Raw genomic sequence first — 21,455 nt, 5'->3', positions numbered from 1 at the left:
GAGCCGGCCCCGCCGCTGCCGAGCGCCGTCCGGGCGGGAGCAGGTGCGCGGCGGCGCGGGCGGAGCGGGCAGCGCGGGCGGCAGGTGAGCGGGCGGCAGGTGAGCGGGCGGCAGGTGAGCGGGCGCCCGCAGCCTCCAGGGCGCACGGGGCAGCGCGGGGGCGCGCGGCTCGCGGGACCCAGCGCATGGACACCACGGAGAAGCAGCATCTGCTGGACGCCCGGGCAGGCGCCGGGTAAGGCGGGAGTCCGGGGTAGGGCGGGAATGTGAGCGGCGGCAGACGCGCCTCCTCTCGCGTCCTCTGGCAGAGGCTCGTCTTGGCGGCGCTTTGAACCGGGACCACGCAGGAGGGGTGGCGCGAGGCGAGGGAACCGGGAGATGGGCGTGTGGGCACGGGGACCGTCCCTGCCTCGCGGCTAAGCGCGGAATCTGACTCCTGCCCGCTGGTGGGGAGCCGGGTGCCTGGAGCCACGTGCCCCGCCCCGCACCTTGCCCCAGGCAGGGACGCCCTGGGAGGCCCTGCGTCCCCAAGTGTGCGAGCCGGGTCGGCTCGGTTGCTTCTCCGCGCTCCGCTGAACCGGCCCCGCCCCTTGGCTGTTCCTCAAGGTCTTTGCCTCCTCCAGGCCCCAAGACTCCTGGATTGGTCATTTCCCCACCCTCTGAACCCTGGCTTCTGGTCACTCCTTCGCTGGCGTGCGGGGTGGACACATGGGGACGCCGAGGTGCCGCAGAGATAGGGCTGGCGTCAGCAAGCTCTACCCCACCTCAGAGTCTCCCCTCCTCTCTGGCCAGGTCTTACACGGAATCCCTCTGGCAGGAAGGGGCTGGCCGGATCCCTCTCCCTGCGCCTGGCCTGAACTTGCAGGCCATTGAGCTGGCCGCCCAGAGCAACCATTACTGCCATGCTCAGAAGGGTCCTGGCAGTGCCTGTGACCCCAGGAAGAAGTGGGCCCGGCGCCAGCTCTGTGTGGCCTCTGCCATCTGCCTGGTGTTCATGATTGGGGAAGTGGTTGGTAAGGACCTTTGTGCTATTTAAATGAAATTGGCTCCTGCAGAACCTCTATGATCCCAGTAATAGGAATACCAGCTGCCCCATTGATTGAACACTCACTCTAAGTCCTCCCTTTCCCTAAGCTTTGCTCTCCTTGGTTTCGGTTACCCCAGGTCAGAAAATATTATGGAAAATAAGATATTTTGGGAGAGGGAGGGATAGAGACCACATTCATAGAACCTTTATTACCATGTATTATTGTAATTGTTCTATTTTATTAATTATCATTAATTTCTTACTTTGCCTAATTTATAAACAGAAAAAACCTACATGTTTTGCTCTCAAATAGCATGGGTATGCATCTATAGGAAAAAACCCCACTATATAGGATTTCTCACTATTGTGGTTTCAGGCATCTCCTGGGGTGGGTGGTTGGAATAAATCCCCAGTGTGTAAGGGGGGGCTGCTGTGCATATTTCCTCATGTGATCCTCACAATAGCCTTATGCTGTCATATGCTGTGCTGTTATTTTCCTTATTTTTTCAGCTGATGAAACTGAGGCAGGTTGAAGTTAAGTAATTTGCTCATGATCATGCCTAACTAGTAGGTTAGGGAAGGCCTGAATGCCTAGAAAAAAAGCATTTGCCTACTATGCTTTTCAGGCCTCATTTGAACTTGATCCTCACATTCATCCTCCAAGTAGATGTTGTGTGTCACATTTTACCTCTAGTAGAAGTTGAGGCTCTTAGCTCACGGTTATGCTGCTAAAGGTGAAGAGGAGTGTCTTTCTCCAGAGCTCAGGTTTCCATGCTACACACAGAGTCTGCAAGTTGGCCCCTTGGGGAGCTGATCAGGCTCCATCCTCCCTGTCCTGCCCCCGCAGGTGGGTACCTAGCACATAGCTTGGCTGTCATGACCGATGCAGCCCACCTGCTCACTGACTTTGCCAGCATGCTCATCAGCCTCTTCTCCCTCTGGATGTCCTCTCGGCCAGCCACCAAGACCATGAACTTCGGCTGGCAGCGAGCTGGTGAGAGCCCTGGTTAGGCTGGAGTGGGGCTGAGAGATTATTTAAAAGCACGGTTCTCCGGTAGCTGCAATGGGTGGATCTGTGAGTGAGGCCCAGAGGGATCTTAGGTGGGGGAGGAAGATGCCAACTTGGGCCTCTGTTCCTTGGGAGTTCCCAGTCTGGTGGGGGAAGCAATGGTCCCCTGTCCTCCAGGAGCTCCCTGTCTGCAGGGAAGGAGGGTTCAGCTGCTTAAGAAACGAAGTGGCCAGACTTCACGAACAAGTGACCGTGACATAAACGGCACATAACTATAGGTCAGCTAAGCCTTTGAGGGTTTATACACTATAATCCTCTTCAGTTCATCTCTGGGCTGTGCTGTCATTTTCTTCTTGGTGGAAGATGGTCCTTCTTTCCTAGAAGCCTCGGTTGGCCACCTGAACACTAGGCTTAAATTTTAATAGGTTATTTTCTTTACATGTAACACAAAAGTGTTGAGCCAGATGGCTTCTTAAATGCCTTCTAGCCTTGGCACTCTCTGAGATATGCAGTGGGTGGATAAGGTGCAGCAATGCAGTCATACCTTTAGCAGAGGCCAGTGGGACCCAGGCCCTGACCTTGGTGGCAGGTGGAGGGGAGACTGGAGGGAAGGGTATCTCCTCAGCCTCAGGGCCCCCATGCTAAGGCTGGTGTTGGGGGTTGGTTCTTTCTTAGAGATCCTGGGAGCACTGCTGTCTGTTCTGTCCATCTGGGTCGTGACCGGCGTCCTGGTGTACCTGGCAGTGGAGCGGCTGATTTCTGGAGACTATGAGATTGAGGGGGGCACCATGCTGATCACATCAGGCTGCGCTGTGGCTGTGAACATCATGTGAGTGTGGCCTGGGCTCCCCAGGGTCCTTGCTCCTCCCACTTGTCACTGGTGTGCCTGGTGCCTGTAGGAGGCCAACAGCACTCGGGTGCAGACACCGGAACTCCTTTCCCTTAAGGTCTGAGCTCAGGCACCTGGAACACCTGGTTCTTGTCTTAGGCCCAAGCCAAGGCCAGCGGGATGTGTAACTCTGGGATGGCACCGCTCCCCCCCCAATACATGTCAGGGAATGACCTGGAGGCTCCAGGTCCGATGGGGAGGGGCCGATGTCCTTAGCAGCGGAATCCAAGTCCTGTTGGGGGTTGGTTCTTTCTTAGAGATCCTGGGAGCCCTGCTGTCTGTTCTATCCACCCAGGTCATGACCCGGGTACTGGGGTACCTGGCCAAAACCTGTGTAGAGCATGGGTGTGTTGCTTGGGGTCTCTCTCTCTTGGTTCAATGGCCTTGCCTACTTCCCTCTTAAGACCTCAGTTTCCCCATTGGTGACATGACCTCCATAATGCCTTCCTGTTCTGGCTCTGGTGCTGGGGCATCTTTGTGCCCAGATTCAGTCTGGCATTAGAACTGAGTATTTTCTCCTCTGGCACTTTGAACCAAGCCCCACGGGTCAGGTTTCTTACATGGCCAAAGAGATCGCATGGAGTCTGGGGTTTGGAATTTTTACCCCACAGGGGAGCGCCCTATAGGTGGCTTTTACCTGATTGATGGGAAGCCTCTTCCTGCTACCTCAACGATCCCTGGCTTTGTCTCCACTTCTTAGAATGGGGTTGGCTCTTCATCAGTCTGGCCACGGGCACAGCCACGATGCCACCCAGCAGCAGAACCCCAGTGTCCGAGCTGCCTTTATCCACGTGATCGGAGACTTTCTGCAGAGCTTAGGCGTCCTGGTGGCAGCCTATATTTTATACTTCAAGGTCAGAACCTGGGACAGAGAGAAGGCGGTGATGCGGGGAGCAGGAGAGTGTAAAGTATCTGGGGTTCCTCTCTACTCAGGACTTTTTCTAGATTCTAGGTCCCTTCCAGCTCTGGGCAAAAGAGTGGGGAGAAGGAAGGAACATTTATTTCTCTAACACCTACCAGTGTCATCACATCTGATCTTCACAGCATCTATGAAGGGGGGGGGGTATGAGTTTCCTGCAGTTCAGAAAGATTCTGTGATTCTCAGTGTCCCCTAGCTGGTAAGTCGTGGTGCCAGATTCACACTCAGCACTGTGCGCTGCCAGAGCCTGGCCTGCCTGTCACATGGCAGCAAAGTGGTGTGGTGGAAGGAGCCGGGTGCCCAAGGCTGGCTCCACCCTGCTAGCCATGCCATGTGCAGTGAATCACTGGCTCTCACTGAGCCTTAGTTTCCCCATCCATGAAATGGGACACTGGACCAGATGGTGCTAAGATTCCTTTCAGTTCTGTCCATGTCACAGCGCCTTGGGCGAGGGCAGCTAGAAAAAGATTGTTCCTTGTCCTGAACCATGGTCTGTCCTGCCTAGCTTTCTGGACACAGAATGAAAGGTAGGGAGCTGGGAGGCAGTGCCAGGGTGAGGCTCATGCCCCACCCTGAAAAGAGTGCCTTCTCCCCGACTGGTGCTGGGTTGGAATGGGGAGGGGAAGCTGGAGTGTTGGGTGGTGAACCCCAGCTCTGCCTTCACCTTTCCCTGCAGCCAGAGTATAAGTATGTAGACCCCATCTGCACCTTCCTCTTCTCCATCCTGGTCCTGGGGACAACCTTGACCATCCTGAGAGATGTGCTCCGGGTGCTGATGGAAGGTAACCTGGGCTTTGGTTTCCCTTTTTTGCTCTTGGGGCGCTCCAGCTCTAATCTAAGTTGGGGTGTATGTATGGGGGGGGTGAGGATTCTAGCACATTGGCAGGGAGCCATGGTCTGGAGGCTGGCAGAGGCTGAAGACCCTCCTGGGGCCCCAGGCCAACCTTGGCATCAAGCTGGGCTTCAGATGTGGCCATTCCTGGAAACGCCCCATACTCCTTCCCTTGCCCAGGCCCCTCTGGGCCGGAATATGTCCTCTCTGGCTAGTCTGGCGGCTCTGGTTGGGTTCTGTAGTGCCTGGCCTGTAGCTCTTCCCCATATACCTCCTCAGTCTCCAGTTACCCTCTTCCCTCAGGCAGGGAGGGGTAAGGATGGTGCTTTCCATTGCACATTTGCAGATGAAAGTTCAAGAGACCGTGGGGTGGGACAAAGTGCCAAGTCCACTCTGAGGCCCCTCCCTTGGAGGTCACGGGGGGCTCCAGAGCAGCCAGCGCCCTCAGTAGTCAAATGGTCTCACTAATCACACTTGTTCACTGGCTCTTGCACTCCAGGGTCTTGGGTAATGGAGCTGGGGTGCTCAGGGTCAGTCTGGAGTTAGGGGCTGGTTTAAGGTCAGTAGAAGTGTCCAGTTGCAGATGGGAAACTAACAAATAGGATCATTTCAGACCTGTTACATGTGAAGAGGGTAGTATGACGGCGCGCTTTGGGGGGAGGGGCGCATCCCATCTGCTGGCCAAGGAGGTCTTCTCTGAGCAGATGGGCAGCAGCAGCCAGCCTGGGGGGAGGGGCAGTTTCCTTCAGCCTCTGTCCCTGCTGTCCTCAGGGACTCCCAAGGGTGTGGACTTTACGGCTGTGCGGGATCTGCTGCTATCGGTGGAGGGGGTGGAAGCCTTACACAGCCTGCATATCTGGGCCCTGACTGTGGCCCAGCCTGTGCTGTCTGTCCACATTGCCATCGGTGAGTGGTTGGGACACTTAGGGCGGGTGAGGGGGAGGGCAGCAGGAGGGCTGGCCATCCCCCACGTCCAGGGGCATGCTTGCAGGGTCCATGCATTGAACCTGGCCCCATGTCCTGTGCACATCATTGCACTTGATCACCACAATCCCATCTCCAGATGCAGAAAGTGAGGTGGGGGGTGGGGTGAGGTGATGGTCACTTGCCCAGACTTTTTCTGCTAAGTGGCAGAGGAAAGCAGATTTCAGCGTAAAGCCTGGGCTTCCACTCTTTTAGGATTGAGCCAGGGATGGGAGTGGAGGATGGCCTGGTGCAGGAGTGGGATCTGGGGCTTCCTGACGTTCATGGTGCCCCATCCTGTTCTACTGGGGGTGGTTAAGAGACTTGGGCTCTGCATTGTTTGAAAGACCCAAGAGTGAACAATCGGTTTTCTGGTGCCTCCTGGTGTGTCCTCCTGGCCCCCAGCTCAGAATGCAGATGCCCAAGCAGTGCTGAAGGCAGCCAGCGCCCGCCTGCAGGGGACATTCCACTTCCACACCATGACCATCCAGATCGAGGACTACTCGGAGGACATGAAGGACTGTCAGGCGTGCCAAGGTCCCTCCGACTGACTGCCCAGCCAGGTGCCAACTGGGGCATGGGCAGGACCTGCAGAGAGCAGCACTGAGTGTCCCCCAGGCTGTCAGGACACTGTGCTATAAGCCAGGTCCTCTCCTGACCTCTGCCCCATGTCCAGTGTGGAGGAGCCTTGCCCCACTCAAAGAACAGGGTTCCCTCCCAGCCTCCCCCATCTGACTACAGCCAGCCCGAGGACAAGGACTCAGCAGGCATAAAACTAGTGTGGCCCTGCTCCTCCAGCTACCGGCGGCTCTCCAGAGGCTGGGTTTGGACCTCCACAGCTCATGCTGTCCTCCCACCAGCCTTGGGTAGGGGGCACAGTGCGGGGTGAGGACACCCGCTCTCCTGCTGCGTCCTTTGATTTTCAGCATGTCTGGCTCTGCCTCATGAATCTGTAAAGAAGTCAGGGAACAGAGCCTCCTCCCTCAGCCACTAACAGTATGATTTAAGGAGACCATGAGCTTGGGGAGGGGTTGTGAGAACCCTGCATTCTTCTATGGGAAGCCAGGGGGCACCCAAAGCTCCACCTGTACCATAGTCACTTCAGCTATAAACCAAATGTTCCTGGAGGGAGGAGGCTTCCAAGTACTTGAGGAAGGAGCTGGTTTCCTCTATTCCCATTACTCTCCCCAGGGAGCTGTCTCCACACAGATGTCCTTCAGCCTGGCTGGTGCCCTAGCAGCCTCCAAGCCCCCCAGGCTACTTCTTGGGCCCTGGTGGTGTCCTGCAGGTCACAGGGCCAGCTGCATTGCTGGGACGGCCGCACCTGCGCAGGACTTGAGGGCAGAGGACAAAGAGGGGTCATACAATTGGGGCAGGAGACACTGGCTTTCTGAAATAAGAGTGGCTGTTTATAAGATGAGGGGGAGCCCTTCTCCAGCCGCTTAGAGGGGCAACTTGCCCAGTCATCCGGTGGCCTGGTCTAGTGATCTGTCTCTGCCATGACAAGGGAGTGACCAAGGCCAGTTGCTCCTGTGCTGATTCTCATCTGAGATGGACATGCTGACACCCACCTACAGGGCTGTCTGAGGACTGGAGCAGAGCTGCGCAGCAGCCAGTGCTCACTGAAGAGGGCTTATTTTTATCATCACCGTCCTGAAAAGATGCAGCATGAGGCTGCCTTGCTAGGTGGGTTCCTCGCCTTCCAGGGGCAGCAGCAAGTGTGTGCTGACTGCCTGGAGGGTCAGTCATTCTCTGTCCCTTCTGAGTCTCTCTGTCCATCTGTGAAATGACCTTTTTGTGCCTTTTCAGCATTGTCACCTGGGGTGCCTGTGATCTAGGTCAGTGGGTTCTTCAGCCCCTTAAAATCTCTAGGAAGTCATTTGTGTTGAAAATGTGTGTGTGTGTGTGTGTGTGTGTGAGAGAGAGAGAGAGAGAGAGAGAGAGACTGTGAATGGCATGCTTGACTCCACCCCATTCTCTGGGGTATCAACCCGCTGCTCTTGGCAGGCCCCAGAAGCTGGATCCTCAGTTCTGCTGTATGCCCAATATTATACTCCGGTCAAGGAACAGTCATTGTGCTCCTCATATTTACAGATGAGAACGCCAAGGCCCAGAAAGGTTGGGTCACTTTCCTGAAGTCACACAGCCAATGCGAAGCAGGTCTGGGGTTTCTGCCTCACTCTCCTAGGTCTCCCCCTGCTCTGGCTGCATGCTGGTACAGTGAGAGCCCTTGCTCCTCCACACGGGCAAGGCCTTGCCAAAGCAGTTCAGTGCCACAGCTGGGACTGGGGAGGGGAAAGGTGTCTCTTTCCCTTGGCAGGGCCTGGTGCAGGGCGCCCTCCCCCCCTGGGAAGGTTGCCTGGACTGCAGCTGTGTGCTTCCTCACCCACCCTCAGCTGTTTTTGATTCTGGGCCGTACAGTCTTTCCTCCTTAACTCCCTTTCCCCCTTCACCTCAAGAACTGAGCTGCCTCATGTCTCCATCTCTGTACCCCTGGGTGTGACTGTCCCCTGGGAGGACCCGAGTCATCCTGGGACCAGAGGGCAGGCTGTGGGATGGGGGTGGGAAGCACTGGAGGGGCCTTGGCAGACCGCATGTTCCTGCCAGTGAGAGAGTCCTGGGAGTTTCCAAAGCTTCCAGGACGTGGAAGCCGGAAAACAGCCAATACCCTGGACCCACCACCCCCACCTCTCCAGAATTGTCCTTGCTCCCAGACGAACCCCAATCCTTCTCCCCCCCCCATGCAGCTGCTGTAGGGGTATTTATAGCCTGAGCCTGAGGGGGCAAGGGCACTGCGCTTTATTTCGGAAGTGATAATTCCAGTTCCAGGTGGATGAACCCAGGAGAACCCAGGTCCCCTCCTCCACAACACGCCGGGCTCCGGGGAGCTCCGGGCAGCCCCTGCTCCCACCAACCTACTTAGAAGTGCCCCCTTCAGTCCTAAGCGTGTGGGCCAAGGGGAGGGGCTTATTTTCTATACCTCCTCCCCAGCTTTCAGGCCGCTGGCTGCACACCGCCACCCTTCCAAGTCTCCTTGGCCGCAGTCTGCGTTGACAACGCCAACCCCTCTCCGGGCGCGGCGCGGCGCCGGCCTCTAGCGGTCCAGGCCGGCAATGCAGAGGCGCGGCCGCGCCCGGGCCCGGGCCCGGCGGGGGCCGACCGCCTGGCTCCCTTTTCTTTTCTCCTCTCCCCGCGCTGTCGGGAACCAAACCCTAAAACTGGGGCTTCCTGGGGCCTCTTTGCTCCATCGTCGGGGCCCTAGGACTGCGCCTGGCAACCCGGTGTCTGCGGGCAGCTGCTTTCCCGCGCAGCTAGGGACCCCGGGGAGGGAGGGAGGCGGGGTCCTGCCTGCTACCGTCGGTGTCTGGCCCGCCACGCTCGCGTCCCCGTCTCTGCTCGTCGAACACCGGCGGCCACTGGCCGGGTCAGAGACCCCCGGGGCTCTCGCGCCCGTCCTGCAAGGCAGTAGGAGCGGTGCCAGGACCGAACCCACCGAGCGCGGAGACGGGGCTCGGGCAAGCCCCCGGGGCGGCGAGAAGCTGAAAGCCAAGGTGGCGTCGGCGCGGCGCGCAGAGCGGGGACCCCGAAGCGGGGCAGAGGCGCGGGGCGGGGCGGGGCCGCACGCCCGCAGCTGTCACCCGCCGCCGCGTGGGAAGCGGGAGGAGCCCCGCCCCCTCCGGGCGCTCGCTCCGTGATTGGCCTATCTCAGTCTGACGTGTCAGTAACTGGCCGCCTTGATTGGGTCTCCGCGTGGCCCCGCCCCCACCCCCCGGCGGCCGGGGCGCGACCAGGCCCGGGTCTCCGCGGGCCCCTCCTAGGGCCTCTCCAGGCCGCGGTACCGCTTGCGCAGCACCGACACCGGGTCCTTGAAGAGCACCGGGTCCAGGCGCAGGCGCGAGGACACCAGGGGCATGTAGCCGAACCCTGCCGCCGTGCGGTTGATGCAGTCGTGGGCGGCGGGCTGCGGCTCCCGCCAGGGCTCTGCGTCGCCGGGCGCCTGGGAGCGGGAGGGAAAGGCGGTTGGTGGTCTGCGACCCCCCAGCCCCTCATCCCTACCCCCGCCGCAAAAAGGACTTGGATTAGACTAGGAGAGGAGCCCTCCCTCCAGCTCCCAGCCAGCGCCGCCCTGGGCCTCCATCCTCACCGCTAGGGGTCTGGCCTCCTGGTGCTGCTTCCCATAGGGCACCTTGATAGGTGGCAGCTTGGTGACTGCTGCTACGAGGCAGTTCATCACGACGTCCACGCAGAAGGGCACCTCATCCGCCAGGGTCCTCAGAGCCTTGGGCAGGGAGTGGGTGAAGAGGGTGTGGTAATACCTGGGCAAGAGAGCAGGATAGGGAGAGGCTGCAGCCGAATTCACCCCTCAGGCCCATTCTTCTCCTTCCTGACCTCACTACCTTTGATCCCAATCCTTTCCAAAGCCCTGCCCACCTCAGAGTTCCAGCCCCAAGTACAATTAGCCCGCACTGTTCTGTGCCCTGTGGCTGGTCTGCAGCCAGGGGTGTACTCTCTGACCATCCTGAGTCCCCACCCCTGGGATCTGGGGTCTAACTGGGCCAGATAGGAGGATTAGCTGGTACCAAGGTCATCAAAATATGGCAGCCCAGAGACCATCTTCAAGAAGGCTGTGGATTAACCAGGCTGATGCAGCTCAAGGAGAGTTTCACCCCCACCTGAGCCCTGCCCCCAGCTTCAGAGCAACCTGGCCCCACCCTGTCAACAGAGGTGTTTTTCACTTTACCAAGAATCCCTTGCAGAGCCCCTGGATAAATCTCTAAGAGGTGCCAGTTTACACATCTTGGTCTATACATGTCTAGGAACCCCTCTGAAGCATCCCTCCAGAATTCACTCCCTGCCCCAGGACTAGGTTGCCTCAGAGCTTCTGGAAGCTCTGGGACAAACTCTGGCCCATCACACACATTTATAAAGCTTCAAGGCCATTGTCTTCTCACCTCCCCCGCCCAACACTGCCCGTGCCCTCTGCACGGCTCTACTTAAAATAATCCGGTTCTGAGCAGGAGGGCACACCCATCTGTGCACCAGGGGCTAAGGATGGTTTTCTCATTTGACTACCTGCCACATTTTACAGACGAGGACGCTAAGCCTCAAGAGAGGCAAGGAGACAATCACACACTAGGAAGCGGCAGATCTGGGCCTTGAACCCGGATCTCAGCTTTAGGCATTTTTCACTCCCAGGTTATCCTGGTCCTGATTCAACGAGGGGTTCTCTGGCTTCTGACCCCAGGCCCGGGCTACCATCTGTACCGATGGTAGAAGGCAGCTGAGGTGAGCACCATGGAGAACTCGTTGGTCTTCTCTGCAGTGTAGGCCCAGCCATCCCGAGCCTCGTCCCAGAAGTGGCTCCAGGTCAGAAAGCCCACCATCCGCTCCGGGAAGCTCTGCCACACCACAAAAGCGAAGTCCACCTGGGGAGATATTTAAGTGAGGTCTGAGGAAGGACTTCCGGCCAGCCAGGAACTTCCAGAGATACGGGGGCAAGGCCCATCAGCTGAGGGGACTCAAGGGAGAGGTTGATCATGAACCTTCCCAGGGGATGCTTAGGGGAACTTTTCCAGCTGGTAGCCATAAAAGCAAGGCTTTCAAGAGAGTCTGTGAGAACTGCTATTAGATTTCGAAGGAGGAGGCTGATTGGCTTGCTGGGGTGATTTCAAAAAGAGGGGGCTTGACCTCTGGTCCCCCCCAGTTCTAGGAACCTGTCCCTACTCACGTGGGCTCTTCTTGGGCCCAGTCCTCACCTCACTTGTGGAAAAACTGCTGTGGGCGTCGAGGCTGAGGATGGCGTTGGTGCTGATGGCACTGTAGGGGAAGAAGCGGTTGCTGGCCTGCAGGGTAAGGGGGAGCGGACACCTCAGTTGTGGGGCCATCCCTCGGCTCCCCAGTGGGTATCTAAGTATCAGCTAAGTTGGACCCCCTGCGGGATGGTGTGCAGGAGGGGCAGTTACAGAGCAAGCCTGCCCAGAGCTCACAGTGGGGGACATGTGTCTCTCTGGACTTCAGGTCCCCATTTGGTAAAAGGGGGCAGTGGGTCCCTAGGGGTGATTCCAGTGCCGATGGCTCAGGACTCCTCTACTGTCACACTAGATGCTCTTCTCAATGTTGAGAGGGGCTGCCGGTCGTCAAACATCCTTTGTTTTAAAGAAACTGGTGCAGAGAGAAAGGGGTTGTGCAGAGACACACACGGCCAGCGTGTGCGCACACCAATGCGGATTCTTCCAGGTCGCCCCTTTCTGGCTCAATGTGTTGCCATCTGTGCCTGTTTCCTCAAGATCTCAAGTTTCTCTTCTGTTCTTCATCTGAGACACCCAACGTACACCCGCCCACCTTCCCTCATGCCATAACACTGCAGCTCTCTGGCAGCACAGTGCACAAGGGCTAGGGGTGGAAGAGAACCATTTCTATTAGACCGTAGCCAAAACTCACTCTGATTTCTTCAGACCCTACTTTAAGTCCAGCTTTGACTCAGACCCAAGTAAAGCACCCACTGTGTGCCCTCCCCAGTTCCCAGCATTCAGGGACCAAGTCCAGCCCTCCCATGCCCCTCCCCACCCCTTACCTTCCTGTGAGCATCAATGACTGTCAAGGGCACTGATGTCTTGGGCCACCTGGGTGGGGGTGGGCTCTCGCTGCCCCAGAGAACCAAGATCTAGGAGGAAAAGGGGGTGTTCCTGAGGTCTGGGGCAGAAGGGGGGCGGGTGGAAATATGGGAGAGCAGCTGATAGGTGAGTATGGAGGAAAGCTTAGTTGGATCCAAGGTCCTTTCATTGCTGCCCTCTTCTTGCCTCTGGGCTTCTGGACGGCAGGAATTGCAGTGGTATGGAGGTAGTGCCTACGGCTTTGGAACTCAAGAGTCCGTTACACTCACTCCTAGCTCGGGCCCTGACCCCATACCCTGTCCCCATTTCTTGAAGATTTATCTGTTCCTTTATAACCCCCAACCCCAGCTCAATCTTTGGAGTCACTCTGTCTGTGCCCTGAGTCTCCCTGGCTTCTCTGGAAGTGAGATTTCAGTCTGTATGTCAAGAGCTGTGAACTTCAGCTGAAGCCCAGGGCAAAATCCTTTCCTGCTTTTTCTCTGCATACTCAGGGCCTGGTGCTCAGAAATGACTGCTGGGTGAATGAATGAATGAATGAATGTTTACTTTTCTAGCCTTCCTTTGAGGCACCTGTTTTGTGAGGTGGCTTTAGTTCCATGAGGGAAGGAGGAATGGGGATGGGGTAAAGGAATGTGGAGGTTGGGACATAACAGAGGAAGGCAGCAAGGGCATTTGAATACCCTCCCGGGGCCTCCCCCCAAACTGCCTGGTTATCCTTGGGGTGTAGATGTCTTCAGGAGCCCTGCCCTGTCCCTTGCCCCACCCTGGATCCCAGCTGGTAAGGGGGCAGACCTGGGCACAGTGTTGGGAGCCTGCCACCGCCTGGATGAGCTTCAGCGGGGGCTGGCTTAGGGCCCCCACCCAGATCAGGGCGCTGAACCTGCCTCCAGGGTGAGAGCCTGAGGGAATGAGACACAGGCTATTAGGGTGGGAGGGGACAGAACACACTGGAGAATGACATGAGTCAGGGACCCCAGGAGTCAGGAAAGATAATGGAGACTTGGGGAGGGTCTTGGTGGAGCTCTCGGGATTGAAGCAAGGGCAGACTTGGGAGAGTTGAGGAGGGAACTTTAAGTCGTCCAAACCCCAGGGCATACCGTGTTGTCGGTAGTAGAAGGGGAAGTCTGAGGGGCTTGTAGAAAAAGTGGGCAGGGCCAGGAGTGCCCCAGGGGGGGTGTTCCACAGCAGCGATGCGTGAGCAGTAGTTCCAAAGACCCGGTTCTGAATAACCTGTGAAGTGAGAGCGGGCTGTGCAGAGGAGCGGCAGCGGGGCGGTTGGTGGGGTCTGGGGAAGTGAGGTCCTGGTGCAGCCCCACACCCCCCCCTCTGGCACACAGTGTGGCAGCTGCAGGGGACAGCAGGTTCAGATGCTGAAGTCCAGAGCAGACGGCGCTCAGGGAGGCGTCCAGGTGCAGGTGGTGATGAGCTTGCTGCCTCTCCTTTACTCAGGGCAGACATCACTACCAGGTCATGACATTTTTCTGGACTCAGAATCTCTCTTAACATAGCACCCTCCTCCTGGTCACCCCCCACTCCCACCCGCAGTCATTGCTTGTCTACTAGAGTTGGCACATGCTTTAAAATCAATTAACCATAGCTGAACCTCTACAGATAGGGAAACTGAGGCCAAGATTGGAGAAGGGACTTGCCCAAGAGATCAGAGCCAAGACTCAGATTCATCCCAGAAGCGTCTGGGTGCGGGGGGCTCAAACACCTGGGCAGGGGAGGTATCCCGAGACAGTGGTGTGGAGAGGGAATGGGGATGAGGCAGGAATCCCCCAGGTGAGTCCCCCTCACCTCCAGAGTGGTATAGATGACCTTCTCCACTGAGGAGAAGTAGGCATCCCATAGAAACTGGGTCTGCTGACGCAAGGCAAGGACTCGTGCGGGGGGCATCTCCTGGAGGGCAGCCAGGACCTGGGGCAGAGAGGGAGAGAAGGCGAGGGCATGGGGCCTTGTCAGGCCCTGACAGACTCTCTTCCCATGGTTCTCCGAATGAGTTAGCAGTAGCCACCACAGTCAAGACCCAGGTAATCTAAAAATCAAGAGTGCAAGGGTCACACAAAGCTGGGTTTAAGTACACTTAGTAATTGTGTGCCCGTGGACAAGCCACTTAACCTCTCTGAGTGTTTCCTCACCTGTCCAGTGGGGTTAATAACCACCTGTTTCTGAGGATGGTTGTGAGGATTGTTAGATGATTCACACTGGAGGCTTGGGAAATGGTGCTATTGCTACCGTTCTCACTTCTCTGAGGACTCAGGGCTCACATATGCTTTTCAGAGCTGGGCAAAATTAGTTTCATCTGATGGAAAAGTCACTGTGCATTTTGCTTTCCCACCCCAAGTCCCATGGAGACGCTCAGATTTTCCATTTCTTGTAGATTTCCTTTAAATCGGGTCTTTACGCAGTCATGGGCCAATGGAGCTGGACCTGTGGAAATAATCTAGTCTAACATCCCATTTTACAGATGGGTCAACTGAGGCTGAAAGAGGCTTGGGATTTCCTCAGAGGCCTTGGGAGTGTCTGCCCCATCTCATCCCACAGGAGTCCCAGAGAGCAGGCTTGGCTGAGGGCAAATCCATCAATATGATCCATGGTGGACTGAGGCCAGCGTGGGGACCAGGATCCTAGGGTCCCTCCCATGTCCCGGGTCCAGTCCCACCCCATGGGCAGGGCCCTGAGCTACCTGAAGTGGGAGCCTCTCGTCAGCTACGATGGCCGCCTTAGTCCAATCAATGACCTCGGAGAAGGGCAGCACCCAGCGAGGGCTGAGCAGCACAGGGATGCAGCCAGCCTGGGGGAGGGGGCATTAGGGGGGCCACTGGGGAACCCAGTTCCACCTGCACATACTCACCCACCTCCCAATTCCAAGTCAGCAACTGCTGCTGTTGGGGACAAGCGTTAGAGAGGAGAGAAAAGTGGGGCTTTTTTTGTGGGGGGCAGTTATTCTGCAGAGGGTGTGGTGAATGTGGCCATAGGCACACCTGAGTCCCAGAACATAGGAGTGAGAGCTCCCTGCCCCTTCCCCTGGGCCCAGAGCACCCCCTGCCAGCTCGGGAGTGTGTGTGTGGGGTCGTGCCCAAGTTGGGGTTGTACCTTCAGGGCTTGGAAGAAGCGCGAGGCATCAGGACGGTGGCCAGGGATGAGGCAAAAGGTGGCATTGGGCAGCGTTGCCCCAGGCTGGGTCCTAGGGAGGCACAGGTGGGGGTCCCAACACATGAGGCCTAAGGCAATCTCCCCTGCCCCCACTCTTGATAGGGGGCTCTTGATAGCTGCCCTCCCAGCCCCCAGCACACTCACCTTCCCCATGTGCACACCCACCAGCGTGTTGGCGTGCTAACACTGTGCAGCCGCACACTGGCATGCTAACACAAATGGAGGCATCACACCAGTCCTCGCCCACAGTCTGGGTTTGAGCTCTGCCTCTGCCCTGGGGGATGGTCTAGACCCCTCCCTTCTCTTCTCTGGACTTGGGTTTCCTCATGTGCAAAATGGAGGTGGTGGGACTGGATGTTTCCAAGGCCCATCCCTCTGCCACACACAGACCCTTGGACACCCCTCACCTGAGTGGTCTCCATGCCCTGCCCGCCTCCCTACCTCCCTTCTGAGAGCCCAGGCCATGAAAGCCTCCTTTGTCATGAGGTGGGCTGGCCCCCCGGCCTGGAACCACACAGGAACTGCTGCCCAGAGGCTCCCTCCACAGGACAGGCCTCCTCTGTTCTTCCCATCTCCTCCCTCAGCCCCAGGGCCACACTCAGGCTGCTGTGCCTGTGTGTGGGGCGGAGCAGGAGTCACAGCCTCCTCAGCGCTCCCTCCCTGAGACACTGCCCATTCAGGGAACCAGGGCCCATGACCCAGCTGGGATATAGGAACCCAAGACTCCAGGGCTCACAGGCCTGAGAATGGTGGTGAACAGGGCCCAGAGGATCCCCGGACCCTCTTCAGCTACAGCCTTGTGGTCCTGAGTCTGAACCTTCATGAAACAAACCTGTGAGGATTTATAGCCTTTGGACCAACCCTACTAAACAGATGGGAAGACTGAGTCTCAGAGAAACCCAAGGACTGGCTCAGGTCACAGGCAGGGTTGGATTAGAGCTGGAACTATAACCAATATGTGATTAACTCCTCTCCCTGGGTTATTCGAACCTCTCCAGACTGCCACTCAGGGGCTCTCCCAGAGGACTCCTGCCTTCTTCAGTGCTCAGGAGTCTACTAGGCTGCCCCTGGAGGAAGCCACAAGATAAATAAGACAAGCTCTACCTCATTAAAAGCCATATCGATGGTCCTCAGTCTCCAAAGAGACTGAAAACCCCAAAGTCTAAGGCTTCAGACACAAGACTGCTCAATACCTGCACCCCTCAGTCCTCATTAATCTGCATTATTCCCCCCTCTGTGGCTTTGTATGTCCTTCTCCCTCTACCTAGACTACCCCTTCCTGCCTTGCAGGAATTCCGCCTACTCAGTGTTAGTGTCTGAGCTCAAACATTACCTCCTTCGGGAAGCCCTCTTGATCTTTTCAGAAATGGCCCCTGCTCTCTGTTCCCACAGTCCCGGTATGCACTGTGATAGTAATGAGCCAGGCTCACCTTTACTGAGCACACACTTTGTTCTAGGCACTGTGTTTTAGAACCATACAGACTGTGAATGTTCCATTTTACGAAGAAGAACTTGAGGCCTAAAGAGGTCACATAGTTCTGATGTGGAGGGGCCAGGCCGGTAGTTTACGGGGCCTCTCTCTAACAGTGTGTCATAACCAGTGACTTTCTTCTCTAAGACAGCTATTTGAGGGCAGGGGTACCCATCTCAGTGTGCCCAGGGCCTGGCAGAGAATGGGCACTTAGTGGGTGCTAAATGAGTGATTGGTCAGTGCGCACTAGAGGACTGAAGACCACTGAGCTGAAAGGTCTATTTCGGCACAAATTCTAGTAATGAAGCTGGCTGGGAGTAACCAGTGGGTGGTCTTGGGAGGTGGTGAGTTCCCCATGAGTACAGGCAAACAAGCAGAGGCTAGAAGAGCACCTGAGTGTGCGTGAGATTGCATTATCGAGGGGACATTATGGTAACTGCTGATGAATTTCTGGGGCTCTGTGACCCTGTAAGGGGTGGGCCACAGGCCAGCACCTCCGGGTCTTGGTTTCTGAGAAAGGAATCAGTGTGGCTCTACCCAGGGCCCCACCGTGACTCCCTGTGCCTTCGGCACTTGGGGCTTCATGCCCCTCCCCACTAAAATGTTAAAAAATATACCTGATAACTGTTGCCATGAAAGTGAACATATTCACATTTATGGTAAGACATTCTCTTTTTTTTTTTTATAGAGGCATGCTTTATTTATTTGTTTGCTGGTTTGTTTGTTTGTTTTGTTTATACATGCACTGGGTACAGTCAGAAGCGCGGGAGGGTGAGAGAATTCACCAGAGCCAGAGCGGGAAGCAGAGCAGGCAGAAGGACCGAAGTACACTGCTGAGGGGAGCAGCGGGCGGCAGGAGAGGTCTGCACGCCATGTGGGACCCTCCTCCGGTGGCCGGGGAGCAGCCGGGGATCGAACCGGCGCCGCAGAGGCCGCGCGCAGTTTCGCAACCCAGCGCCCAACCGCTGCGCCACCGGGGAGGCCCGGTAAGACATTCTCTTTTACCTAAAAGTTCATTTCTTCTGATTTTCAAAGAAAATATTCTCACATTTTCTATCCTAAGACAGAAACATGTTTTCCATTTCAAGTACCACGGGTCCTTGTGCCTCCTGTGCCCAGAGGAGATGGGCGGGGGGGGGGGGGGGGGGGGGGGTTGAAGCATGCCTTGAATTTATGTAAAAAAACAAACAAACAGGAGAGCAGAATTATCCCCACGCAGCTTGCACACACACAGTCTCTCAGAAAAGACACCCGAGAAACTGGAAAGAGTATTGAGCTCCAGGAAGGAAAACTGGGTGGCCAGAGGGGGTGGGAGCGAGACTTTACTGTAGACCCTTTATACCTTTGGAATGTTGTACCCAGTGAATGAATTCGCTATTCATAAAAATAAATAAATAGCAATTTAAATGGGTGGAGGCTGATTCCAAAGCCACAGGAGACCATTCAATGAAGGTAGAAAAACATGGGCTTTGGAGCCAACTTTGCTCCATCCCAGTGCCCGGTTAGAACCGTGAGGGGGCCGTGGTGAAGATGGAGCTTGTCACCAAAGGCCCAAACCGAGGCCCTCGAGCCTCAGTTTCCTGTTCCCTGAAATAGGAATGACCTCTCCCCTGAAGGGAGCTTGCTGCTGTAAAGCTGGTCCTACACCTGGGCCTGGGCGCCTCCCGCAGTGTCAGCCTCGCCCCTCCCCCCTCAGACCCGCTGAGTGAATGTGGCACAGCAGGGCCTGTGAATTGCCTCTTTCTCTGGCCAGCACTTGTTTATTCAGGCCACCTTGGGGGTTGGGGGCTGGCCCTGTGGCATAAGGCTTCTCTCACTCCATCCCTGATCTGCTTGGCTGGCTCAGGCAGCTGCCAGGCACTTTAGGGAAACTGAGGCTCAAACTTCCCCACCAGCAGAGGCCAAAGTCTGAAGGTCTTGAAGTTCAGAGGACAATTAGAAGCTGCTAAGCATCATACCTGGGAAATTAACTTATCAAAAATGCTACTCAGAGGGTGGCCATGTGGATTAGAAAACCTGGGCTGTTCTGCCAATTTTGGATCCATCAGTAAACACTTAGTAAGCACCTTCCTAAGCGGGCAGCTCCCTAACTCTCAGTTTCTCAAAGGAGTTCAGGCTGAAAAAGCTTTCAGATTCACCCATCACCAACCGCCATTAGCAATAACTTAAGAGGCAAGAATAGCTAAGTGCCTGGTTAGAAAAGGAGACGAGGCCTGGTGAACAGAGAAGTGTCTCCTAAGGTGAGCTCTGCCTGAGTTCTGAACTTGAGGTGCCTGGGGGGATCCCCTGGTGACTGTGAGCATGGAGGGTACTGCAAGGGGGTGACAGGGCAATTCCATTCTCACCCCCTGGCGGGGGTCCCTGGAGGCCATGTGCCTTCAGGAGGTACAGGATCCCATTCCCACAAGAGCCCTTTGATTGAGAGAAGCCCCAGAAGCCCCAAGCAGAGGCAAAAATGGAACTTGGCCAGGTGAAGAATTCCTCGGGGGAAGGGGAGCTCAGAATAGCCCATGTTGTTCTAGCAGAATATGGGGAGATGCCCAGGGGAGGGAGCCAGGCAAGGATTCCAAAGTGACAGGTTCCAAGTCAGGTCAGCCTGGGGAATGATGGGGATCCTTCCGCCTCAGAGGCCCTGGACAACCTCAAAAGGACTTTCCTCCCTGCCTGTCCAGCCAGTCTTGGATAATGCTGGCCTCCTGGGGGTGAGAGGGGCAAGGGTACTTAAGGGGTACCTACTTTACCACCTGAAGCATGTGACCCCAACTAGCCCCGGCGCATGAATAAGCTCTCCAAGCCCTTGTCTATGGGTCTATCCAGGACTCTCACTGCTGGGACGTTCTTTTGACCTAATTTGTATTTGCTGTAACCAAAGCCTGTTTCTTGGAGAGGTTTATCCCCAAAAGTAGACAGAGAAGCACCTTTCATCTGTGACCAGTTATTAATCTCCATGGCCGCTCTGAGGCATGTGATGTCTAACCCCCTTGCTTAAATCTCAACACTCTAATGCTGACCTCAGAGACAGGCAATTCCGGCTTGAAAGACTGGATGGGTGTCCTCAGACAAGTTCCTAACCTCGCTAAGCGTCAGTGTCTGGTACGCAGACACTTAAATGGCAGCAATTAGTATTATTTTATTAGACCCACTATTCAGCACAGAGCAAACACTAGCGAAGTCCATGTCAGATAAAATATCAGGGAAGGAGGGGTTGAAGTTAGCCAGAGTGAGTAGGAGGGAGTCCTCTTGGGGGACACCCCAACCTGCCTTGGACACCCCTTGAGGCAAATCACCCCCTTGGGGGGTAGCATTCTTTGCTACCTGACTCCCCCTGCTGCAGCAGAGGCCTAAGTTTGCCAGGGCCAGCAAGCCCTCCCATCTTGGTCCTGACCTCTTCCCCGGACCCTGGGCTCTCTCCCATCACAGACCCTGCCCACCAGCCCCCAAGGGGAAAGGTCCACTTACTGCTCAGATCCAGGGTTCCGTTCACAGCGCCCATCCCAGGGGCAGGCAGAGTCGCTGCCTGCTACACGCCACCCGCCCCTCTCTTCTGCCAGGGCTAGCAGGGCCACCCCGGGCTGGGGGCTGTGCTGTCGCAGCTGGCCAGGAGCCCTGCCTCGCCACGGGTGGGCTGCAGGGAGAAGCGGGAGGGCCACGTCGAAGCCCGGCCGGAAGGTGTCCATTGCCGGGCTGGCCTCAGCCACCATTGCCTGTCCCAGCCGGAAGGTCTGGGAACAGGGGGCTGACTGGAGACTGAGGACCAGATGGTTCCTGCCCCCATTCCACTGGGGGGGCACCAGGCTGCAATCTCCAGCCGGGGTGTCCAGACTGAGGAGGAGGAAGAGGCAGGCCTCGGCAGGGCTGAATGTGTGGTATCGGGAGCCCTCGATGGAAGCCAGGATCCTGCGGTGAGTCTCCGAGCTCTGTCCAGTCGCCGGGTAAGCGAATACCTTGAGGCCACCGCCCCTGCACTTGGAGGAGTCAAAGCAAACTCCCCAGTCACAGCTGCCACTGTGGGGGGCCAGAGGCGGTCGAGGGGCATCTTCCAGGAGCTCCCCAGGCTGGGAGAAGCTCTGTAGGAACTCAGCATCCAACCAGTGGGGCCAGCCTTTCGGGGCCTCTGGCCGAGGTCTGGCAGGCACTGCCAGGTGAAGAAGGAGTGGCAGGACTCTCAGGAGGACAAGGAGCCAGGAGGCCAACAGTGCCAGCCAGAGGGACTTTCTTCTGCACAACTGCATGTGGCCACTTGCAGCCAGGCCTGGGGAAAGCCAGAAGAGTGGGGGGCCTGAGGGTGGGTTGCTAGAGCTGCAATGGACCTTCTAGTTCAGCGTCCTCATTGTACAGATAGGAAGGCTGAGGCCGTGGAGAGCGGGCTGCCGGTGTAAGGTCAAGCTGGTCAGGCATGAGGAGGTCGGGAGACCCAGCTTTCTGGCCTTGTCCTCCTGTGGTCCGAACTCTGCTTCCTCGGCCTTTGGACAAGTCAACCTTTGCTCTCAGCAGGGGCTCTGCTTCTGGGGCCCTCTCAGGCTGATGCAACCCCTGTCAGGACTGCAAGGCCGTGTCCTTCTGCCCTCCTGGCTG

The 21,455-nt window shown here is 56.8% G+C and overlaps 2 protein-coding genes across 3 annotated transcripts; one reads left to right on the top strand and one right to left on the bottom strand.

Moving 5' to 3' along the window:
* Positions 1-185: 185 nt before the first annotated feature.
* SLC30A2 (solute carrier family 30 member 2) lies at positions 186-6,190 on the top strand (the record flags this gene model as incomplete). The annotated part of the gene is made up of 8 exons (XM_084242010.1): positions 186-235; positions 793-1,013; positions 1,875-2,021; positions 2,712-2,865; positions 3,626-3,779; positions 4,521-4,626; positions 5,448-5,582; positions 6,045-6,190. The coding sequence occupies 8 exons, from the start codon at positions 186-188 to the stop codon at positions 6,188-6,190; spliced, it is 1,113 nt and encodes a 370-aa protein (XP_084098136.1).
* Positions 6,191-9,414: 3,224 nt separating this feature from the next.
* Positions 9,415-21,112, bottom strand: EXTL1 (exostosin like glycosyltransferase 1; the record flags this gene model as incomplete). Of its 2 annotated transcripts, none has more annotated exons than XM_084241866.1 (11): positions 9,415-9,636; positions 9,784-9,955; positions 10,905-11,065; positions 11,396-11,482; positions 12,214-12,303; positions 13,046-13,152; positions 13,351-13,483; positions 14,051-14,170; positions 14,940-15,047; positions 15,350-15,440; positions 20,340-21,112. In XM_084241866.1, the coding sequence occupies 11 exons, from the start codon at positions 21,110-21,112 to the stop codon at positions 9,454-9,456; spliced, it is 2,025 nt and encodes a 674-aa protein (XP_084097992.1). In that variant the 3' UTR covers positions 9,415-9,453. The 2 variants fall into 2 exon arrangements, with proteins under 2 accessions (XP_084097992.1, XP_084097993.1); XM_084241867.1 differs by having other exon boundaries at positions 9,787-9,955.
* Positions 21,113-21,455: the final 343 nt, after the last annotated feature.

Source organism: Talpa europaea, assembly GCF_964194135.1.
Source record: "Talpa europaea genome assembly, chromosome: 9".
NCBI classification, from domain to species: Eukaryota; Metazoa; Chordata; class Mammalia; order Eulipotyphla; family Talpidae; genus Talpa; species Talpa europaea.
Note: the sequence above shows the minus strand (reverse complement) of the source record. Positions and strands in the feature narration are given on the sequence as shown.